This window comes from Perissodus microlepis, chromosome 7, assembly GCF_051167445.1.
Source record: "Perissodus microlepis isolate ML-2025 ecotype Zambia chromosome 7, ASM5116744v1, whole genome shotgun sequence".
Taxonomy (NCBI): Eukaryota; Metazoa; Chordata; class Actinopteri; order Cichliformes; family Cichlidae; genus Perissodus; species Perissodus microlepis.
The window spans coordinates 4,297,456-4,322,339 of NC_140467.1; the positions used below are offsets into that span (position 1 = coordinate 4,297,456).

The 24,884-nt window shown below is 40.9% G+C and overlaps 1 protein-coding gene and 1 pseudogene across 1 annotated transcript; one reads left to right on the forward strand and one right to left on the reverse strand.

The window, feature by feature from the left end:
* Window positions 1-7,058: 7,058 nt before the first annotated feature.
* On the reverse strand, window positions 7,059-24,750 carry slc41a2a (solute carrier family 41 member 2a). Its single transcript, XM_084932901.1, has 8 exons — window positions 24,616-24,750; window positions 23,354-23,772; window positions 23,157-23,264; window positions 15,362-15,433; window positions 15,062-15,206; window positions 7,781-7,927; window positions 7,414-7,561; window positions 7,059-7,182 (listed from the first exon to the last, which is right to left on the reverse strand). Exons 2-8 carry the CDS (start codon window positions 23,702-23,704, stop codon window positions 7,059-7,061), a joined length of 1,095 nt encoding a protein of 364 aa, XP_084789027.1. The 5' UTR covers window positions 23,705-23,772; window positions 24,616-24,750.
* LOC146382328 (uncharacterized) lies at window positions 10,948-13,734 on the forward strand (annotated as a pseudogene).
* Window positions 24,751-24,884: the final 134 nt, after the last annotated feature.

Sequence of the window (24,884 nt, forward strand, 5' to 3'; positions counted from 1 at the left end):
GTCAGAAGACGCAGTGATATTGGAGCACGAACAAGTTTCTAGAATCCATGGAAGAGAAAGAATAGACCATGCTGATGCAGTGGCCGCACTTGCGACTCTTCCTGACACTTTGTGGTCAGCAGGGTCCACGGATGTGGGCCTGGCAACTTGCTCGCCTGTTTTGTTCCAGCTGAAGTCTGATGCACCAATCCGGAAACCGCAGTACAGACATAAAAGAGAAGCTGAGGAGGGAATTGCAGAAACCATTGAAGGGCTATTGAAAGTAGGGGTGCTTGAGCCCTCACAATCCTACTGGAACACTCCCATTTTGCCAGTAGAGAAGCATGGGACAGGAAAGTACAGAATGGCACATGACTTAAGAGCCATAAATGTCGTCCTGTGCACTGAAACTGTGCCTGTTCCAAATCCTTACACAGCATTAACAGCACTAACACCAGATCAAAAGTGGTTCACGTGTATTGATCTAGCTAATGCGTTTTTCTGTCTCCCACTACATGAGTCTCTGAGGGACATTTTTTCATTCACATACAGGGGGCGACAGTATAGATACACACGGTTGCCACAAGGGTTTGCATTGTCCCCTGGCATTTTCAACCAAGTGTTGAAAGAGGCTCTCTCGCCGTGTCACCTACCAGAGGGGTGTACACTGGTGCAGTATGTTGATGATTTACTCATTGCGGCTCCGTCAGCTTCGGCGTGTACGGCAGCTTCACTCACCATACTGAAGAGACTCGCTGAGTGTGGGTTCAAAGTGAGTAAAGAAAAGTTGCAGTTGGTCCGACGAGAGGTAACATTTCTGGGCCGTGTCATTGCTCACAAATCTGTGGGGTTGCTTAACACCCACAGGGATCAAATTCTAACACATCCAAAACCGCGTACGGTTAAGGAGCTGCTCTCATTCTTAGGCTTAACGGGATACAGCCGGCAGTTCATACCAAATTACGCAGGCAAAACAGCTCCTTTGAGAGATCTGGTGAAAAAGGTGGGTGTCCGTAACCTTAAGGCTGAACTGCCATGGACATCGGCCACTGAGTCGGCGTTTATCACACTGATAGACCTGTCAAGATCCGCTGATCTTGCCATTCCTAACTATGATGAAACCTTCTATCTTGATGTGTCAGAGACACATGGGGTAGTTAATGGGGTGTTGTTTCAGAAAAAGAGGGGAGGTAGAGATGTACTTATGTACGTCAGCATCAGATTGAATCCATTAGAGACAAGGCACCCTGTATGCACACAACATGCACTTGGGGTGGCAAAAATCATACAGAAAACAGCACACATAGTGAGGGAGCATCCATTGAAAGTGCTGACCACACACAGTGTAATGGCATATGTTAACTCACAAGCCTTCACTATGACACCGTTGACACAGCAGAGAGTGAGTAAGGTCTTAGACGCTCCAAATCTGACATTCACACATGAAGGGATCAACATGGCAGATTTAATGGGGTCAGGAGAGCCGCACGACTGCGCCAAGAGAGCTGAAGTTGAAGAGAAAATCAGAGAGGACTTGAAAGCAGAACCTATTTTGGGAGCTGAAGACTGGTTCACCGATGGATGTTGTTACAGAGATGAGGAAGGACTGAAAGCAGGCTACGCTGTAGTTTGCAGGAATGGGACTGAATTTGAAGTAAAGGAGGCTAGAAGACTTGAAGGGCAACAGTTGGCTCAGAGAGCAGAAGTAATTGCTTTAAGCCGAGCCCTGAGACTCGCTAAAGGAATGAGAGTCAACATTTATACGGACTCAGCTTATGCCTTTGGAGCAGCTCATGTGGAGCTAGCCCAATGGAGAAGAGCAGGATTCAGGACAGCAGACAATGCACCAAACTGCCACAAGAAGGAAATGGAGGAACTCGAACAGGCTTTGGAAGATCCGGAAGAGGTGAGTATTGTAAAATGTAAAGGTCACTCTTCGGGGACTGGCATGGTGGCCAGGGGGAATCAGGAAGCCGATCGAGCCGCAAAGGAGGCTGCAGGATATAAAGGACCACGGCAGATGGTGCAAATAAGTGTGGAGGAAGAATCAGGAGTCAACATGTTGGAGGAGGCCAGGAAGGCCCAAAAGGAGGCAGCCCCGGAGGAGAAGGGGGTGTGGAAGAGCCGAGGAGCATGGGAAGAAGGTGGTCTATGGAGAGGACCCGATGGACGACCTGTGCTGACTGCAAGCCTGGCAAAACAGAAGATCACCGAAGCACATGGGCTCGGTCATGTGGGTGTGGCCCAGATGGAGAGACATCTGTGTCATTGGTGGCACCCATTTTTGAAAGATATGATTAAGGAGAAAGCCAGGACGTGCCTGATCTGTGGGAGGCACAATCCAAAGCCAGTAATAAAGCCAGAAGCAGGTAAGTTTCCCATTCCAGAGAGACCAGGTGAAGAGATTGTCATTGACTTCACTGACATGATCAATGTGGGTCCAGGAGGAGTCAGGTATTTATTGGTGAGTGTTGACGCTCTGACTGGATGGCCAGAGGCGTGGCCTACAAAAAAGGAAGATGCGAAGAGTGTAATTAAGTGCCTGATTAACCATTACATTCCTAGGTATGGGTTCCCCAAGCGAATTCGGTCAGATAATGGGACCCATTTTAAAAACAAAGATTTGGCAGAGGTAGAGCAGAGGCTGGGGGTGCAACACAGGTTTGGAACTGTGTATCATCCTCAGTCCCAAGGGAAAGTAGAAAGGATGAATCTAAATTTGAAGAACAAAATAGCCAAAATTTGTGCTCAGACGGGGCTAAATTGGGTCGCAGCCCTGCCCATTGCATTAATGATCATAAGATGTTCTGTTAACCAATCCACAGGGTTCACGCCATACATTAGAGATAAGAAATAGGAAGAGAGCAGTGAAGTATCTGCTCCAAAGGTTGATTCTGTTCATCTGGACATAGCGTTGTCGGGATGAAATATTATTTTACTGTTGCATCACTTATGATTGATCATTATTATCATTTCATTGACACATTTATTGAAACGGTTGATGTTATATTAAAGTCTGTATTTCAGGAGTTAGTATAATTACATTATAATCTTATATACACATATATTGCCTTTTTGTGCTTATTAAAGAGTTGAAGTTAATTAATGGTTTAAAGCTACAGCCGGCGCGAGTTCGACTGATCTATGGAGTAAGGTTTAAGTTGAAAGAATTGCCTACATGCTTACAGTACAATTTAACACATATTATACATGTTGTCTAGAGATGAAATAAAGGCCGTGTGCCCTGTGCTATTGATGTTTGCCTGGTAACAGATGACGTAGAGGGGGGTCATGCACTAAGGTTAACAACACAGACACATAGTCTGTGTGAGTAAATTGACTGCAAATGTTGTTTACCGGCATACGTGACAGTTTAGTTCTGATAAGCGCAGAGGGTGGAATAACAGGAAGCATCTGGACAAACAAAGGAAGTAACTGTTCTTTTTTAGAATATCTCCTGAGATAGAATTACTGGAATATGCATGTTGTTTTTCCATCTGCAGTCACGTATATTATGTGTATAAATATCACACCCAAGCTCTTGTTCGGGGAAGATCGATGCTGTTTGAGTGATCGTGCTCGACTTCCCCCCATATGTGTTTCAATAAAATCCTTGTTTTGACGCACCGTACTGGGACTTTGCAGTCGTTTGTCCCTCACCTCAAATACGAACCAGGTAACAGTTGCATTTTGGTAAAACCTATATGGATTTTGTAAAGTGATCAGAATCAGTGGGAGAAAGATTTTGTCACTCATCCAAGTGACTTCTTCAGTCTCAGCTGACTGCAGGTTTCCCCAATCTTATAAACAGTACATTGCACCACTGAAAGAACAATGGGCTGGGAGGTCAGTTCCTTCATCATAATTATGCAAATTCTCATGACCATTGATCAACAACCACTGATCCATGGCCATGAGTACCATTCACAGAGAGTTGGGGAATGGCTGCAATCACAGCATTGTAAGATGGCGAAAGATGTACCCTTTGGCCCCCTCCTCGATTCAGAGATGGTCTTTCCCTTTTCACGTAAATGGCCTCCTGGACTCGGCGCTCAAACCTCCCTGTCCAGGATGTGTACATCCTCATCATTGAAAGAGTGTCCACTGGCCTGCAGGTGTAAATAGACTGCAGAGTCCTGGCCTGACGAGGTAGCTCTTCTGTTTTGTGCCATCCGCTTCACCAGAGGTTGTTTTATTTCTCTGATATATAAATCCTGGCAATCCTCCTGGCACTTAACAGCGCACACTATGCTCCTCTGTTTGTGTCAGCGGACCTGATCCTTGGGGTGGACCGATTTTTGGCACAGTGTGTTTTGGGTTTTAAAAGCCACAGAGACACGTATTTACTTACCTGGATGATTGAGAATGCATCAAGATGTAAAGTATCAGATTTTCTGAACATCTGTCAGGGCAAGGAAATCACAGATTGGGCAACCTTGGTAGGAGCCGTGGAGCTGCTGATGTTGCTGGTCCGTATATTGATTTTGTTCAAGTCTGTTTGGTACAGCTTATTGGCCCAGGAGTTCTTTTTGTTTATTTTCTCAACACATTATTGAAATTGTATTTCAGTAAATTATTTTCATGATTAAATTAGCATTTTTTTTAATTCAGTTTAGAGAATACAATTTGGTCTTCAGCTTCAGTTATTGACACAATGTGAGACACAGGACTGCTGTCTAATCTTACATATGCCAGAAGTGGTCATAAAATGATTTCAATCTTCCATTAAGTTAAGCCCCTTATCTGCAAGTAGAACACTGCACTGTGCTTCATCATAAATGCTTATGAATAAGATAAAAAATAAATAAACTTCATGGCAATGTAAATACAAGTGTTTTCTAATAGTGTTCCCTAAATCTATGGAGGAGCAAACCTAACAAAACTTAAAAGAAAGCAACAAATGAATAAACAAAGAAGCAAAGAAATATGAAAAGAATCAGGGTGATTATGCATGTAAAAGTGGAAAAGCCCTTGCACAGAATTCTAAAGAACTTCACACATTTTTGGTGTCAAAGACTTGTTGCCTACAAGAAGTAAGGACTATGCATATTCATGTATTCATGTTTTGAAAAGCAAATTGCTTTTAAGATAAAAGATCCCAGTTGTAGGATTGACTATGCAAATTACAGCTAAAGGAGAGAAGTCTTCCCCAGATCGCTCTCTGATTATCAGATTCTTATCCAGGTCGTCACACTTTCAGATCTTTAATAGGCCTTAAAGTGTGGCGACAAGATAAAGTCCCAGCTGTGAGTGTGGAGTCCTTTTGAAATTTAACAGTCAGAGCATCTGTGTAGACAGTGAGGTGTGTTCACAAGATAGTTTCATCACTGAGACCTGAGTAAACTCTAGGTTTTTGCATCTTTTTTAAATGCTACTTTTATCCATTGCGATTGGTTGATAGAGTTTATTTAAAAAAAATGTTGTTGTGTCTTTCAATAATGACATATAAAGTATCTTAATCTTAATCTTAGAGGGAATGGCTGTAAACTGGTCATGTGAGACATGGTTTACCCAACATTTTATAGATCTTGATCATTTTGTTTAAAGGTGCAAGTTGCATGCAGTTTAAACATTTGGATCCCTTTGCAGGATTTGACTTAACCAATAGCTTGAGCCAAGAGCTTTGGTTAAATTCCAGGTCACGTTGTTAATTGTCTAGACTAAACCTACAGTTGTAGTTGGAAGTTTACATACATTCATTGGGGGTCTTTCAACTCTCTTTTTCCAGGGTGGTATGATTTTACACCATACATCTGTAACGTATTTAAAAACAAGAATTAGGTGCACAGGTTTGAACTTATTTTGGGTTTTCCCTAATCCAGCAGTCCCCAACCCCTGGGGACCACTTTATCATTTTTTATCGTTATTTTGTAATTGTTTTTATCGTTAACTTGGTTTCCCTGGGTCTTTTCCCATGTGGTATGAATACATCTCTTTTTTTGGTACCGATACTGGTTTTATTTGTATTTTTTTGTATTAGTGCGCGACACCTTAAAGGCCAGTCCGTGAAAATATGGTCGGACATAGACCGGCCTGTGGCGCAACTTTACTTTACTTATTTGCCATTGTAAAAATGTCTTTTAGTGACTCTATCAACTAATGGAAAGGGATAAAAGTGGCCTTTTAACAAGACACAAAAATAGTAACAAAAAGAACTATAAAAACTAGCAATTAAAAAAACTACATACAAACAAAAGGAAGAAATACCGTACAAAGAACGGGAATATATGCAAACATTGGCTTGTTGCTATCTATCAGCAATACAGAACCACAAATGATTTTTCAACTCATATTACTGGTCATATTATTTTACAAGCAGAAATATAATACTTCTTTCACTGGAAGAGGTTTGAGTTCCAGGTAATACAAATATATACACAAACATCCTCATGCAAAGACATGCATGGGCGAACAAGCACAAAACTGTCCTCGGAGAGTAAAAGGAACACTGCTGAAGAATATACAGCAATGCATATTAACTTATCTATCTTGGCTGACATTTTAACTTCCTCATAATAAATTTTTGGGGCCTGGCTTCAGCTCACTAAATCACCTGTCAAGTCGCAAATTTTGACACAACGTTGTGGTGGTCCAGCGTTTCAGATCCAATTAATATCAAATCACTCATAAAGATATTTTGGAAAAGAGTAGAATTCTTAGAACAGAGTTTATTAAACATTGTCATATGAACAGCAGAACAGTACATTTTAAAGCAAAAATAACACATAGAAAGCAAGCAAAGAAAACTAAAGCAAAGCAACCCTGGGGTGTATAGCCTTAAAGCACATCTGGCAAAGACATACAAAAGGACAGACAGGAAAAAGGCAGCAGTCTGGGGTATATCGACCTTCCTCTTATATAGGATCAGCGTTGGGTACCCTTTCATCCTTTGTTCTTTCTTTTCATCTTCCACTTATGATACATAACTTTCTGACCCTACCCCATTATTTCTCGAGAACCGGTCTTACAGCAGGATTATTTTTTTCACATGTTCGCTAAGAATAGAAATTATGATTATGTGAGCATTACCAAATTATGTACAAAATGAAGAATTGTCCATACGTTACATCAATATGTTGTTATGATCTCAAATACAAGAACACAAATAAAGAGAACAACTCACCATTTATGACAGGGGCATAAACTATAATCCCTGCCAAGTTTGGATCTAATACAGTCTTGTCCAGAATAACTCCTCCAATACTAGAAGAAAGACAATCAAAATAATACCAGTAAGAAGTATGTGAGGGTATTCATAATATTTTTCTATTATCTTTTTCTAACATAAAGCAAATGAGTTAATGGTATCAAATGATCAAATTGTTATTATATAAATTATACAAATGATGACTTACTGTTTGTTTGCTTTATTTAAAAATTCACACTAGAGAACACCATCAGGAAATCTGAACATGTGAAAGCAGCAGAGAGTACCTGCTGATGAGCATTGCTATAATGATGGGTTCCCAGCCTGTGTGCAGCAAGATTTCACTGGCTGGATGTTTGGATGAGGCAGCCACCCAGGCAGGAATCAGGCATAAAAACGATAGATTTACCAGATACAACACATATGGATAAAGTTCTGTCAAAAAGAAAAAAGAGATTATTTTGCCTTTTATTTTCTATCAGGATTTAGTTGAAAAAGTAAAGGCTGTGATCTTGGTGGACTTGGGTGAACTGGTGTCATCTGTTAGCCAAAAGTAAAAAATACATGACTTCTAGCACTTGCACCAAATATACAGCATTACTCTTCACTGTTTGTACATTCAAACCAGACCATGTTATGGCCCTTATCTCTCACCTATAAAGGAGTAGAACCACTGACTGAAGCATGCCAACAAGGCAAGAGTGATGAGATCTCCAAAGCTGGCTGCTATCGGTGTGGCCACATTGTCAGGGTTGATTCCTATCCGCTTGGAGCCAATGATCACTCCCACCATAACGATACCTTGAAGAAGTAAAAGACAAGCTAAAAGTGTTCAGTGTTCATTCTGCTTGAGCATTTGACCTTAAAAGGTTTTCATTCAAATATTTCAGCTTTAATAGAATAAAGTAATATAGAGTCAAGAATGAATGGAAAGCAAGGGCCAGAGTTCATTCAGTTGTAACCAAAAACACATTTTAATGGGGAAAATTAGGAAAAATGTTAGCATTTTATAGTATTCAGGTCACTGCTAGAACACTACACCCAATAAATAATAGTAGTAATTGAATTATTTTAGACATCAGTAGCTGTGAATATGTACTGTGTGCATTGTAGCTACAGAGCAATAAAGATGATATGAAATGATGTCTGTGAAGGTCCTCAGTAATCCAAGTCATCATAGTCTACGGAGCTTGGAAAAGCATCACCTCTCATCCGAGAAGCTTCTTTAGTTCTAAGAGCAATTGGTGGAGAGTCCTAGATTTTTAAGCCCTATTGATCCCCTGCCTAATCACACGAGCCAAGGTGTGAAAATGGGAGTGGGTCACAATCAGCCAAGTTTTATGTGTGAACCCATTGTGAGATCTAGCCCCACCCTATCATGTCAAATAGCCCAAGACGTGAGTGGGTGTTAAGGCATCTTTGAACAGATCTCAAAACTGGATCATAGATGGCAGACAATTGGTGTCGTAAGACACCACCTCTGTTCAAAGATGGTCGTACAATGTAGAGATCTGAACATTCCTTGCTGCACTGTAAAGCATACACTACATTGTTAAGCTTGTGTTTGGGAGTTTTGTCTTTGAGATGAACCAGTTTGGGTCTGAAGTACACTGGGATGACGTGCTTGGAGAGGACTCTCCTGAGTTTGTCTGATAAACCCGCTACATAAGGGATGACACACAAAACTGGATTATAGATGGCAGACAGTTGGTGTCATAAAAGACTGCCTCTGTTCAAAGATGGTCGTTCACACTGGACATAAATGGCTTTTTTCAAACTATTTATTTTCTCTGTCCAAAATGTGAACACGGGCATCCTCAAAAGAGTGACCTTTGTCCCTTGTGGTTGTAGATGAACAGCTGAGTCTTGTCCTGTTCTATGTTGTACCGTGCATTTATGAAGTGGCTGTTTGATCTCTCCAATGTAGAGGTCTGAGCATTCCTAACTGCACTGTAAAGCATACATTATGTTGCTAAGTTTGTGTTTCATGAAAGCCCACTTAGGATAAGTGATGAGCGGTGTTGTAGAGTCCTGACTACTTCAAGTTGGTGTTCCAGAGGGTGGTTGGAGTCAAAGAGTAGGTACTGGTCCTTGTGTGTGGCCTTCCGGTAAAGTTAGGTTTCCATTCTCCTCAATGAGCACAGCACAGTCCAGAAATGGCAAACTGGTCCTAATTGGGCTTTCATCAAATCAGCAAAGAATCAGAAGCACAAACAGAACAATATTATTATCACTTAGCGAGTTTATCAGACAAACTCAGGAGAGTCCTCTCCAAGCACGACATCCCAGTGTACTTCAGACCCAAACTGGTTCATCTCAAAGAGACACTTAACAATGTAGAGTATGCTTTACAGTGCAGCGAGGAATGCTCAGACCTCTACATTGTACGACCATCTTTGAACAGAGGTGGTGTCTTATGACACCAATTGTCTGCCATCCATAATCCAGTTTTGAGATCTCTTACCAAACGCCTTAACGGCCACTCACGTCTTGGGCCATTTGAACTCAGTAAATCACATGATAGGGTTGGACTAGGTCTCACAATGGGTTCACACAAAACCTTGGCTGATTGTGACCCATTCTCATCTTCATGCATTCTCAATCATCCAGGTAAGTAAATCTCCAAAAGTTGATTCTGTTCATCTGGACGTAGGGTTTTCAGTGGGAGAAAGATTTCGTCACTCATCCAAGTGACTTCCTCAGTTTCAGCTGACTGCAGGTTTCCCCAATCTTATAAACAGTACATTTGCATAATGACTGAAACTAGCACCACTGAAGGAACAATGGGCTGGGAGGTCAGTTCCTTCATCATAATTATGCAAATTCTCATGACCATTGATCAACAACCACTGATCAATGGCCATGAGTACCATTCACAGAGAGTTGGGGAATGGCTGCAATCACAGCATTGTAAGATGGCGAAAGATGTACCCTTTGGCCCCCTCCTCGATTCAGAAATGGTCGTTCCCTTTTCACATAAATGGCCTCCTTGACTCCGCGCTCAAACCAGCGTTCCTCCCTGTGCAGGATGTGTACATCCTCATCATTGAAAGAGTGTCCACTGGCCTGTAGGTGTAAATAGACTGCAGAGTCCTGGCCTGACGAGGTAGCTCTTCTGTTTTGTGCCATCCGCTTTGCCAGAGGTTGTTTTGTTTCCCTGATGTATAAATCCTGGCAATCCTCCTGAACATAACATATGTTAACATAACATATGTTAACATATGTTGTAACTTATGTTACTCTCACTGAAAACGCTACGTCCAGATGAACAGAATCAACCTTTGGAGACCTATTCTTGTTTTCACACCTTGGCTCGTGTGATTAGGCAGAGGATCAATAGGGGGTCCACGGCCCTATTAGGCATACTCCCAATATGTCTTAAAAATCTTGGGCTCTACACCAATTGCTCTTAGAACTGAAGAAGCTTCTGGGATAAGCGGTGAAACATCTTCAAGAAAGTCAAGAAATCCAGATGCTTTTTTTTCAAGCTCCTTAGACCATGATATGAAATTATATTGTTGGGTTTATCAAAGTACAAACCCTGCTGGAACAATTAGACAACCAACTGCAGCAGCAAAACAAGACACAAGACAGAGCTCGTTGTGTGATCACTCGCGAGGGAGGCCGACTAAGGCCAAGCGCTGTTCCTTCCACTTGAACGTTGTTGACCTCGGCCGGACTACACGTGGCGCTCCTTTTATTGTGATTACATGAATATGCATAGTCCCATTAACACGTGATAGTCTCAAACAGGCATGTGCGTGTAAGCAGAGTGGGAGTCTCCCTTGTAACAGTCCAACTAAGACAAAAGACTGTTGTAACTGAACCTGATCCACGCGTACAGACAGAGGCTGAAGCTCTCCAAACCTGTCGTGAGGACTAAAAAACTGTGGAGCAACGAGGCTGTGGAGGAGCTTCGCACGTGTTTGGAGTCTACAGACTGGGACACAATGAGGGCTGCTTCTAACAGCTTGGATGAGTTTACGGACACTGTCACCTCCTATATCCACTTCTGTGAGGACAGCATTGTGCCATCCCGCACCAGGGTGAGTTATAACAATGACAAACCCTGGTTTACTCTTAAACTCAAAAAGCCGTGGCTGGAAAAGAGAAAGGCGTTCAGAAGCGGAGACAGGGACTGCTACAGAGAGGCCAAGTACAGGTTCACTAAAGAAGTGGACATTGCTAAACATTAGCACTCCAAGAAGATGCAGCAGCAGATCTCAGAGAATAACTCGGCCTCTGTGTGGAAAAGTTTTAGGAATATCACCAACTACAAGCCTAAAACCCCCCACTCCACTGATAACTTGCTCTTGGCCAACACCCTTAACAACTTTTACTGCCGTTTTGACGAGCCATCAAGCAGCCTTCTCACCTCCAACGGCCCCAACAATAGAGACACTTTGGACATTCATTCCCCAACCTCTCCCCTCTCCATAGAGATTGAAAATGTGACGTCATTCAGGGGTAAAACCGCAAAGGATTCTGGGAACGCGTGGCAAGCGGTACTAGCGCACGCAGGCTTTCAATTGCAATCAATTACACAGCGATAAAAAGAAACACAAAAAATGGCAAGCTCAACAGCTTATTATTATTATTAACTGCATGGCTTGAACAATTTCTCTTCAACGACGTAATCCGATAACAACCGATCTCTTTACCCGTCGGCTTCCCGTGGCTGCCATGCGACCGGCTATTGCAGTTAATAATACAACAGCTTCTTGCCATTTTTGTGTATCTTTTTATCGCCGTGTAATGTAATTTCAATTGAAAGCCTGCGTGCGCTAGTACCGCTTGCCACGAGTTCCCAGAATCCTTTGCGGTTTTACCCCTGAATGACGTCACATTTTCAATCTCTATAGAGCCATCACCACCATCAAACACTTCACCTACAACACCCCCCTCCACACCCCACACCAAGGAGGATTTCACACCACCTTCTCCCACTACAACCCTTCATATTCATGAAGCAGATGTGATGAAACAGTTCAAGAGTCTGAATGCTCGAAAAGCTCCTGGCCCAGACGGTGTGTCTCCTGCCACCCTCAGACAGTGTGCAAACGAGCTGGCCCCAGTGTTTTCTGGCATTTTCAACTCCTCACTGCAGGCATGTCATGTGCCTGCCTGCTTCAAGTCCTCTACCATAATCCCTGTCCCCAAGAAACCAAGGATCACTGGACTAAATGACTACAGACCTGTAGCTCTGACATCTGTGGTCATGAAGTCATTGGAGCGCCTGGTTCTCTCCTACCTCAAGACCCTCACGGCCCCCCTCCTGGACCCCCTGCAGTTTGCATACAGAGCCAACAGGTCTGTAGACGATGCTATCAACATGGCTCTACACTTCATCCTGCAGCATCTGGACTCCCCAGGAACCTGCAGAATCCTGTTTGTGGACTTTTTATTTAAGTTTGTTATTTACATAATAATGTAGATATGTTTCACTGACATCTACACTGGATGGCCAGGAAGCGTTCGCGATGTCTTCTCGGGCGCTTCTCCGGCACTGATAATTGGCGTCTGTCTTGTGTCAGTGACGTAAAAGACAGATTTAATGCGACATGACCGTTCAAACAGCAGTCGCTTTCTAAAACATCGGATATGTATCGGATTCAGTACCACATACGAAAGTGACCCAGATCGGATTTGAAAATATCGGATTTGTGCCATTCACACTGTCATACCATGATCGGATATGGGTCGCATAGGGTCAAAAAAATCTGATTTGATGCGCTTTCGCCTGCAGTGTGAACGTAGCCTAAGACACCAAGATGGGGCGGTGATCCGAACCAGATCAGAGAGATATGGAAGAGAGAGATGATGAATAGCCTTAAATGTGTACAAGAGTATTTTGAAATTGATACGGTATTTGACCAGGAGCCAATGAAGGGGTCCTGGTGATAATACGGGAAGTGAATTACAATAATCAATCCGAGAAGTAACAAGGCTATGGACAAGAATGGCAGTGGCATGTGGGGTGAGAAAAGGACGGAGACGATTAATGTTGCGCAATTGAAAATATGCAGACCGAGTGACATTATTAATATGTGAATTGAAAGATAAAGTACTGTCGAGGATGACACCCAAGCTTTTCACAGAGGAAGAGATGAAGATCGGCGAGTTATTGATAATTACACAGAAACTGTTGGTTCTGGATAATGTTGATTTAGTGCCGACCAAGAGAAGCTCGGATTTATTACTATTGAGTTTGAGAAAATTAGAAGAGAACCATGAATTTAGTTCGGCTAAACAAAGGGTGAGGGAGGATGGGGGAAGAGCAGAATCAGGTTTAGTGGACAGATAAAGCTGGGTGTCATCAGCATAACAGTGAAACTGAATATTGTATTTACGAAAAATGTGTCCGAGCGATAGAAGGTAGATAATGAAAAGAAGGGGCCCCAGGAGAGATCCCTGGGGCACGCCAGTGGTCAGAGGAAAGGGCTGAGAAGTAAAGGATTTGAGTTGAATAAACTGAGTGACAGGTACGATTTAAACCAGGCTAGTGGAGTATGGGAGAGACCGATGGAGGCTATCCTACTGAGAAGAATGGAGTGAGAAATAGTGTGGAAAGCAGCGCTCAGATCGAGGAGAATAAGGATGGAAAGTAAACCGGAGTCAGCTGCTATAAGAAGATCATTGGTTATTTTTATAAGTGCTGTTTCAGTGCTATGGGAGGGGCGAAAACCAGACTGGAACTGTTCATACAGTTATCATTAGTTAAATGTGAGTGGAGTTGTGTGGCAACTATTTTTTCAAGAATTTTTGAAAGGATGGTAGATTGCTGTTTTTTTTACAGTGAAAAAAAACCCCTAAACCTCCGAGCAAGCACCGAGTACGCTGCCATGGAATGGGAAACTCCTCCTGCTACACAGGTAAAAATAGAGCAACAGGACCGCTGAGTCTTTGATTTTATTTATTTTCTGCTGTGTTTCACTTGCATTTATTTGAAAGAGTGAGTATAAACACAAAAACCTATTTTAATTATGTGCTGGAATGTGCAGAAAATAGGTTTAAATGTTAAACAAATTTCTTCCAGTCAGAGAATGTTGCATATAATTTAATTTTTACTTCATGCGTAAAGTTAAAAGATTAAAACTAATAAAACAAATTTTAAAAAGAGACTTTTTCCATTTCATTACATTTTATATGATGGATTATGCAGAAAAAGTAGAATTGGGCTGAAAGATCTATTGCTTTATTACGTATTCAGGTTGTAAATCATGTAACTAAGTAACTAAGTAACTAATTACTTTTGAAAATAAGTAATCAGTAAAGTAACGGGATTACTTTTGGGGGAAAGTAATCAGTAATTAGTTACTGACAAGTAACTTGACCAACACTGTTAGTCTCTACCATTGAAAAAATAGGTCAGACCAAACAATACGATTCTAAACAAAGAAGAGGAATAAAATTATGCATGAAATTTACTCATTTACTCAGCTAAATGGTTTGAAAAGTAAAACACTGCATACAATACAACTCAAAAGGCTGCTTTTAAGAAAATAAACAATGCGATACAAAATGAAAAACCCTTCATTTGGTTATACCCAGCGATGCAATCAATGACCTCATAACCCTATATAAACAGGAAGTACTGGGGCAGCCCTTCCCACACACCTGGTTTAGATATAGGACCTGAATAAATGAACAAACATGGTAAGTGTAACCAAAGCAACATAAAGAAACATAATTTACCAGACATTTGCCTGTGAACAGAAGAAAATTCAAATGACCTGATGGTTAACAGTATTTGCTTTAAAAAACATATGCATGAATGTAATGGATGTAACTACTATTATGGTTGACTGTAAAATAACAAAGAATAAATTCTCAATATTGTTAAGGGACAAGTGGTAAATGAGTTCATGCCTAACCACTTCGTCACAGAGAGGTCAAGGACAGTGTAGTCCGAAGTAATGGCAAGTTATTATTTACCTTGCAGCAGTGAAGCCACAAATGCAGTAGAAACACTGGTTGAGCATAGGAGCATTATATGATTAAAGGGTATCTGTCCTTCTGCCATCCAGCCCAACAGAGATGCCATTAGGGAAGCCAGCAGGCCCAGCACTGTAGCTTGTAGCTTGTTAAATGAAAAGAATGGTGAGAAAATATCATTCCTGGCAGACATAATGTCATACTGCACAGATAAGCAGATATATGGAATATTGAAATTTATCCATATATTTTGTCACACAGTTTTTTATTTCCTTGTCATTTTGAATGAAAATGATGTACCTGCTTGAGTGCCAGGTTTCCAGCAATCAGCATCCACTTTTCTCTGGGAGAGTCCATTTTTCCTGCATTCACCTGACAGCATCAGACATTTTATCTCCTTAAAAAACGTGCTTCTACAATTTAATTACATGACAAACCCATTTAGCTGATGGAGATACTATCCATCTTCTCTCGTTTATCCAATTCAGGGTTGCAGGAGGTCTGAAACCTATCCCATCTATCACAGGACAAAGGGTAGGGTACAGCATGGACAAATTTGTATACACTGAACATATATACTATATAATCATATATACTGACATACACTATATACCTACACTAGCGTTTTTATATATTGGATTCACCATGTGTCAAGAGATGTATTCTAAAGACACTTCTTCAGCTGAGAGTCAGAGAGTGGAGACACACAGTTTTACTTGCAGCACGAGAGTGAGGGCTCCGGGACTCGCACTCTGCCACTGCCCTGGTCTTTATTTATATACAACAGTAGGTGCGTTCGTTTATTACATTGGAATGTGGATGTGTATATGTGTGTGCGTGTGCCAGGAGAGGGTCCTCTACCTGGTACAAAGTGAAACTGCTTGTTAAGCTCTTATCTAGCAGGTACTGCTCCTTCCCTGCATGATAATGGGTCACAGTGAATTAAAACAACAGTCTGAGTCATAAAGAGGTCATCATGCAGTATTCTATCATATGCAAACTTATATTATTAAAAGATTATACTGACTACTAAGTACAATTTTCTATTGACACCATGTTAAGCATTTAACAGCATAATTAAGATTAATTTGTAACTTGTGATTGTGTTATGACCTGTGGTGACATGCCAAGACAAAGGGTTAATCGAAGTTGGCCCTGCTGAAGATGCACCTCTGACAGCCTACACTGTCCAAAGTTGTCAAAAACCTGTCATTAATAACATTTATAGCTTACTTTTGGCAGCAAAACTGACAAAACTGTCAGGCAGATTAATCGTTTCTACTGTGAAGCCGTCCTTGCACCTGTTGTTTCTGAATTTCTCACTCACTTTGAACCTACAAAAACGTGAGGAGAGCATGCAAACTCCAGACAGTGGGGCCTCAGGTGGCCAGTGGATTCAAATCCAGGACCTTCCTGCTGTGAGGCAACAGTAAGAAGACCAGAGTTGGTAGTAACGAGCTACATTTACTCCGTTACATTTACTTGAGTAAGTTTTTGAAAAAAGTATACTTCTAAAAGGACCATTGAACCATACTTTTTACTTTTACTTGAGTAAAGGGGGGCTTGAGCAGAGGGAGGGGGACTCTGTATTTATGTGCATGAGGGCTGGTGCAACAACGGGACAATCATAAACAGTCACTGCTCCCCGAACCTCGAGTACATGTCAGTAAAATGCCAGCCTTTTTTTCTACCAAGCTAACAGTAGTGATCATCACCGCTGTGTACATGCCACCCGACACGACGTGTAAACACAACGCTGTCTATCCTGCTGAACACCTTTAACAAACAGCAGCAGGTCCACCCTGAAGGTGTTTACATATTTGCAGGTGACTTTAATAAGGCCGACATAAAGACTGTACTCCCAAAGTTCTATCAGCATGTAAAATGTCCCACCAGGGGAGAGAACACTCTAGCTCATATTTACTCCAACATCAAGCATGCATATAGAGTCATACCCCTCCCCCACCTTGGCCAGTCCGACCACCTCTCCCTCCTGCTCTTCCCAGCCTACACCCCCCTCAAACACAGTGCCAGGCCCACCACAAAGACTGTTAAAAGCTGGCCTGAAAATGCTCTCTCCAAACAGCAGGACTGCTTCACAAAATCAGACTGGGACATATTACAACACAAGGACCTAGAAACTTTCACAGGATCAGTACTGGACTATATCAAGTTCTGTATTGGAACTGTGACTGTGGACAAAAGCATTTGGGTTTTCCCAAATCAAAAACCCTGCATACTTTCACCAGAATCTTGAACCTCTCACTGGATCAGGCAGCCACCCCATCCTAGTCACTCTTGGCCTCCCCCCTCTCACATGTGCCTGGATAAAGGACTTTCTTACAAACTGACTCGGCCCTCATCTCTCCTCCACTTGCACACTGAGCACTGGGTCCCCACAGGGCTGTGTGCTGAGCCCCCTCCTGTATTCTCTGTACACCCAAAATAACATGGAACTGAACACTAAGAAAACCAAAGAGGTCATTGTCGACTTCAGGAGGCACAGCACGGACTCAACCCCCCTATACATCCTCATCTCCACTGACATCTCCTGGACAGACAACATCTCAGCAGTAGTCAAGAAGGCCGAACAGTGGCTGCACTTCCTGAGGGTCCTCAGGAAGTACAAGCTGGACTCCAACTTGCTGCTGACCTTCTACCGCTCGTCCATTGAGAGCCTGCTAACATACTGCATCACAGTATGGTATGGCAGCTGCACTAAGGCAGACAGAGCGAGGCTTCAGAGTGTAGTCGAGGCAGCACAGAAGATCATTGGCTGCCCTCTCCCCCTCCCTGATGGACATTTATTTCTCCTGCTGCCTCAGCAGAGCAGCACACATCATCAAAAACAGTTCCCAGCCTGGTTTTAGCCTCAGCACAAAGACCCACAGCCTCAAGAACAGTTTCTTCCCAAAGGCCATAACCACCCTTAACTCATACATGCGCCAATAACACAGTCCCACCCCCAATTTTCCCATTTACCTCTATAAACCACGACTGTGCAATACCAAATTCTATGTGCAATAACCCGAATCGTATATACATAACACTATTTATTTACATATTTACTTTTTTACTCTGGATTGTATATTTGTACATTTTATATACTTTTTCTGTTAATACTGTTCAGATGTATGTAGTGCTGCAGAACTGTGCACCCCCCAGCCCACCCACACATGTTTGCACTGAGTTGGAGATGCTCTGTATCTCACTGTACAACTGTATAGTGACAATAATGGCATTCTATTCTATTCTATTCTATTCTAGTACATTTGTGAAGAAGAAACGCTACTTTTACTCCGTTATATTTGGCAATATTCAACACTTTTTTAAATAATTCATTTCACACAGTAGATAACTACTAATAATGGATCATGCCGCCAGTGGAGTTACCTGTAACTCTTTCACCAATCAGATGTAGCCATCCAGTCACATGACCAGTGTGGAGATACAGAAATTATTTTACTGCTACAATATAACCCGCATTATTAACATTGCATTAATAATATACCCTACAGCATTGATATTGCATTAAAGATGTTTATTAAAGCTACTGCCACCATATTAACCTTTTTATTACAGGTGCAGCCATAATCATTTTATACACATTGCATGTTTGTGCTCATTCAGAGTTGATGCTCAGTCTATTAAAGAAGGTTTTAAGCTTTGTGAAGCGCTATGTCTTCACAATCTATTGTGTAGGTGACTTGGAGCACAGAAGGATTGCGTACATGCTTACGACACACATATAATCCAAAAACCTGTCAGGCCAAAGGCCTGAAATTCATTTAGCTTCTAACTGCATTTTAGTTTGCTTAGTAACAGATGACAGAAGACAAGTCAAGAAAAGGACAAGCTCTCAGGGACCATCTAGGCTTGCAACTTATTGCCGTGTATGGAAGGTGTTATAGAAAGAGGAACTTCTGTGTCTGTTTTTAGCCATCTAAGATGTACCATTTACTCTAATCGATGTATTTGATCTGTAATCGACGCGAGAAGGGGCGTTAACCCTGATGTTATAAAATCATTTTCAAGTGTATTCTTAGCAGGAGTCGTGTGCTGATGTGATGCTGCATACTTCTTCTCCTGCGTGTGTTTTAATAAACTCATTGTTTGATTGCACTCTTCTGGGCCTCTGTTGGTTTGTTTCATTGCTCAACATTTTTTGGATTCGGGACACCAGTTCTAAACTGTGACGGGCAGGGCGGCCCAAGCCTTTCAAACTAGCGGACACGCGGAAAGAAGAAACACAGAAGACAACTGACCCAAAAACTCTGTAACATAAAAATGAAACTAGATCTTATTGATTTACTGCAAAAGGACTCTAGAAGTAAAAGTTGCACGGCTTTTGTCTTGCAATCTAATCATTCAAATTAATGGGTAGTTTTGACAGTTTTTTGCTGCATTTTGACAGGTTTATGACTTATAGTTTGTAAACAAAAAAAGGGGTCCAGCTGGAGATTATTATTAATTATGGATTACTTTGACAACACAAATTGTCCAAAGTTTTAGAAATTCCTAATTAGTAAGATTTGTGGTTTATTTTTTGCACTGTAACTTATTTTCATAAAAGCCATAAAAAATGTCAAGTAGGATTTATTACTTTTAACTGTAAGACTGGCACAACAGCCATTGTTTCTGATCCTACGAGCTGACCCTGATTATAAATCTGTCAAAGTAATGAAGATGGCCTATAAGGTCTGGGAATAATGCCCAGAAAGTTATGTTATGTTAAAGTTATTGGTTGTCATTTGCTTTGTGTTCTTTTCCTTCTCTGTTGTTGTAAAGTTTTGTTTTATTGTTTATATGACTGTTCAACAAACTCTGTTCTTTTCCAGAGGATCTTTTGGAGCGATTTGATTTTTAATTGGATCTTTAAAAAAATGAATCTACAAGTGACAGGTTTGATAAAGTTTATATACAAGATCCAACAGTTTCTCTCCAGCTAGCTTAAGTGTTCTAGTCTGGTTTTTCAAATACATACTAAGCCTTTAAACAACATATGTTTTCCAGATTGTCTTTCCTGTGCATCTCTGTGCATTCTTGTGTGTCATAAAATGCAAGTTGCAGAGCCAAATAGAGACTGGAATCTTTATTGAGGCAATGCATCCAAGAGAGGCATCATTAATCTCTGCAGGGGAGGGCAACAGGAGAAGATGCAAACTGAAGCTTTAAAAGATACAGGAGGTATTTATGAAGAGTAGAAAGGCTGGGATTAAAGAGCACACCTTAAACTATGTGTGATGATAACAAAAGAAGCAAAGCAAAGGACAAGGCACCTGATACAGAGGACTAACAAAATAATACAGGAAGTAAGTGAATGGAGAATCTACAGTCGTTGCCCTGAACACTGAAAAGTCAACTCTGCTAGGTTTTACAATGGGTGACTTGCACTACCGTAACTCTTCGACCAGTTGGGACTTAAGAGACATTTCAAATGGTTAGTGAAAGAGAAGACAAGGTTTACGAAACATTACATGTGCATCATTAGAATGCACAAGCCATGACGGTTCAATCACAGGTAAGAATTGATGACGCATGAAGCAGAGATGCGGGTGTGGAGAAGTGGCAATGCCTAAAAACACCTGGAACTTTGTAATAGAAAAGGGACAATATATAAAAAACAGAGTGGTCTTAGGCTCAAAAAATGTTTTTGTACATATTTAGTATAGTTCATATTTAAAGTTGATGTTGTGTTACATTTGTTCATGTTGAATATCAGTTTCCACTTAACTATAAATCTGAAAAAACTGAGTCCATATTTTGTGTTTTTTCCCACTTTAAACTGTTCCATTGTCATAACAATACAATAATGTAAAATGACTGTCAGATATTGAAAGCGGAGGTTATTCTGAAAAGTGCAAAAGCATTCGCTTATAGTATGATTTCTGACCCTTTTACAGCCAAAATTACCAAATAAGTCCAGGCTGCCTGTATGATACTTGGTAAATAAAGAGTTAATAAGGTAGTTTGCTTTATTCCTACAGTGTCATTTGACTTCTAAACAATAGCGGTTTATTAAGGTATACATAGCAAGAAGACGAAGCAGTTTGCTGTCAAATATTTACTATCTATTATAAAACACTACTCTTAAGTAGGGATGGGTATCGTTTAGGTTTTATCCGATACCGGTGCCAAACCGGTACTTTTGAAACGGTGCCGGTGCTTAAACGGTGCTCAAACCGGTGCTTAAAGAATGGAGAACACAAAACTGGTCCAAAAACCTCTCATGTTCAGCTGTTTTTTTTTTGTAAAAAGATAACAATGTTAGCCTTTTCTGCAGCTATAGGGCATATATGGTATCACTCTTGGCTGGAAGCAGTGCTTAAACAATGGAAAAAACACAAACTTTGTCCAAAAACCTCTCATGTTTAACTGTTTTCCACTTTTTCTTTGGTCATTTTAGCCTTTTTGGCCAGGGTGAAGGGAGCATCTGCCATCAAACAAGAAGACAGCTGCATGTAACTACAACGGTGTTTGCTAGTTCACCTTACATGCATTAATTTAATAACGTGGTTAGCCTACTCAACGTAAATTACACACGGACAACATTACGCTACTCACGCAGAGAAGAACGGCTGCTGCTGCCATCATCATCATCATCATTTCTGCTACACTGGCAGGGCTAGGGGCCAGGACTCTCCTCTTCGGGTTTTTGGGGGCTGTTGCTAACTCCGGGTCCGATAACAGGCACCACACCCGCAGTAGATACGCGTCTCGCAGCAAGCTATCAAATACGGCGCATTTTTCGGCTTTTAAAAAAAACGCTATGCGTCGCCAGGTGTTTCATCGGATTTGAGGTGTTACCTCCTTTGACAGTATCACAGTATCACCTTAAAGCACTTGTTGCAGGCTGCTGAGTTTGCATATTTTGCTGTGAAGTACAGCCAGACTTTTGACCGGTCCTCCTTGGGCATTTTTAATCTGTAGCTCAGCTCTAAAAGAACGTACGTACCTGGACCCGCCTACTATCCTCGGAAACGTAAAATGATTGGCTAGAATTCAAAGTGTATGACATCTCAGGAAAAAAAAGCACCGAAATAAAGCACCGAAATGTGCGCCGCTTTTCGGTCTGGTTACTACCGTTTATGTCAGAACCGGTGCCATCATGGCACCGGATACCGGTACCCATCCCTACTCTTAAGCAGTGGTGTTTCAAAGACATCATTATGTTCTGACTTTATTGAGTTGCATTTTGGTAAAACCTATATGGATTTTGTAAAGTGATCAGAATAGTGTCAAAAAAGATCTTGACTTTCTTTATTTATAACTTTATTATTTAGGTTTATTTCTGTTCATACTTTTAACTGTTGAAAATTATTCTGATAATTTAATCATCAAAACCAATCTCTGATGATAACGCCTCTGTGATGTGTGTGTGTGTGTGTGTGTGTGTTTGCATTATGCACTCGCTCCAGGGCACCGAAACACAGGGTAATGAATATCTTGGACTAATGCCCTCATATCCTCTGGCTTTTCAGCCCAAAAAAGAAAGACATGTAGCCATGTGTTGTTGCTATGGCCCCTTCTGCAGATAGAACAAAAGACAATACTTGATCCTGGCGCAATGGCATTTCCCTTTGCCACCAGTTGACACTGATACTTGTGTCTCATGAACTAGCAAACATGTCTAGTAAGGTCATGCATGGGTTGAGGGGGTGGGGGTTTTAAATATCTACTACTGTAATATTAGTAACAGAAAGGGGAAAAAATGTGATTCTTGTGATTTGAAAAATGAATGTGCTCCAGTGTTACAGTGCAGATTGTGGATTTTAGGGGCAATGTTGCAAATAAATATGGTAACAACTGAAAATGGTATTTTCTAAAAACAATGTGCAGTCAAATAAACATTTTTGGAGTATTGTTGGTATGAGTATGATCCACATGTATGATTAAAAAAAAAGGGGGGGAAATTATAATTGAGAATTTGGCTGTTGTCAGTATACCCTTCCATTGTATCATTTTATTTTATTTTTTACTAATCTTTAACTTTTTAAATCATAACTTTATTTAATAGAATGAATAGTGGTTGTCTTTATGTTTTTAAACTCAAGCTTGTAGTTTTTCAGTAAAATATGTAAAATTACACACTCACAGCAGTCGAGAGTCTTGAAGCCAGAGTCATTTCCAAGTTTCCCTTCATGCCTAAAACAGCTGGGACCAGAATTAAGATCTCTGTGATTTCTTGGAACACCTCCCAGCTCTGCCCAAAAAACATATAAATAAAATACATATTGCAAAGTATTTATGTAAAGAAAACAATTTTAAACATTGCAGTGTTCTGTTCCTGACCTGAACAATATCGAGCAGTATCCCGGCAGAAACTGTTCCAAGCCCAGCCAACAGAAATGGCACCAAAATCTGCACAACCATGGAACAGATGGACTCTTCAGGTGCACCTGAGACATTTGCATCTTTTGGTTGAGGGGATCTGGTGAGCCGTGACCTGCCATAAAGCTGATTTGGGAGCAAAAAATCTGTCTCGGTGTACTCCTCTGGCTCATAATAGATATTTTCATTAGAAGTAAAATGCTGTGAGCTTCCAGAGAACTGGGATAAAGATGTGTTGGATCTGTTTTGTTGGCTTGGGCAAACAGAATCACTGTGGGTCAGTTTTGTATCCTGTGACTCTTGGACAACCATGGTGCAAACTTTGGTTCAGCGATATGTTGCTCCAGCTGCTCCTATGCCAATGATTACAAAAAGTTGATCTAAATAGGAAATAGAAAAACTTATGTCATTGCCAAGTGTGCAACTTTAATATAGAGATAGAGAGAGGGTTTCTTGTACAAGCCTGTTTCAGAATCATCTGATTGCAAGGATTGCTTGCATTATCATTCTTCATGCCCGTTTCACATCAGTATCACTGAGGCTGCATTGTCTTGCAGAGACAGTGCTCTTTATTTGAAATTCCTTAGACATGACCAGGTACTAAACCACTGAGGTTGGCAGTTTATAAGATGGGAAATGGACAAAATGTGTTACTTTTTAGCTACTTTTTATCACAAGCTAAAATAAAAAATTACAGACTATGTCAGAATCGAATTCGTCCTTTTTTTTGTTTTGTTTTTTCATTTTGTTATTCTTCTTTTCAGTTGGGAATGTTAATATAACAAAAATACAGTATCTTATAATCACAAGACATCCAACATATAATAACAAAGATATACTTTTATTAAGATTAGAGTTTAAGCAGGTTCTAATTAACAAACCCTTAAATGATCAAAAACATACAAATATCTAACAGTAATAAATCCAAATATAAATAATTTTGTTCTTAGTTTTTACGGTTATCAATGAGGACTCTTGTATTGCTGAACCCACCAGATACACTTAAAAAAGTGTATCCGGTTTGAAGATTAACATCAAATTGGTTAAGGACAGAAAAAAGGACTTCGTTGAGAATTTTGCACTGCTTACTTTTTCCTGGTGTTTCGCCATCTCTCCAGTACCTCTGATAACAAACTCCCTTGATAATGAAACATTTCTTGTTTTAATCTAAGACACTCCAGTCTTTTTTTTCCAAGTTAAAAAACAATGAAAATGTGCCTTACCCTTTTCTTACACCATAAGAGAACAACAGGAGGCATCTCTTCTGGCACACTGCTGCTGAGCGTGACTCTTCCTTGTGGTTTCTGTTAATGTCTGAATGGTGTGTTCAATCTCCAGTGTGGCAATATTCTAACAACCCATCACCACCCACACACACACACCTATCTGTCTGTCTATCCTGAGTGTCAACTCATCTAATGTTCCTTCCTCAGAGACTCAGTTTCCCATGAGCATTAGCGGCCTTTCGGAGAATCATGAGATCCATCATGGG

Excerpts from the sequence above, each read along its gene's own strand:
- slc41a2a (XM_084932901.1), bottom strand. The coding sequence starts at position 23,704 with ATGGTTGTCCAAGAGTCACAGGATACAAAACTGACCCACAGTGATTCT. Across the intron at positions 15,207-15,361 it reads GAAACCTGGCACTCAAGCAG|CTACAAGCTACAGTGCTGGG; the intron begins GTACATCATTTT and ends TCATTTAACAAG. Across the intron at positions 7,928-15,061 it reads TGTGGCTTCACTGCTGCAAG|GTATCGTTATGGTGGGAGTG; the intron begins GTAAATAATAAC and ends TACTTCTTCAAG.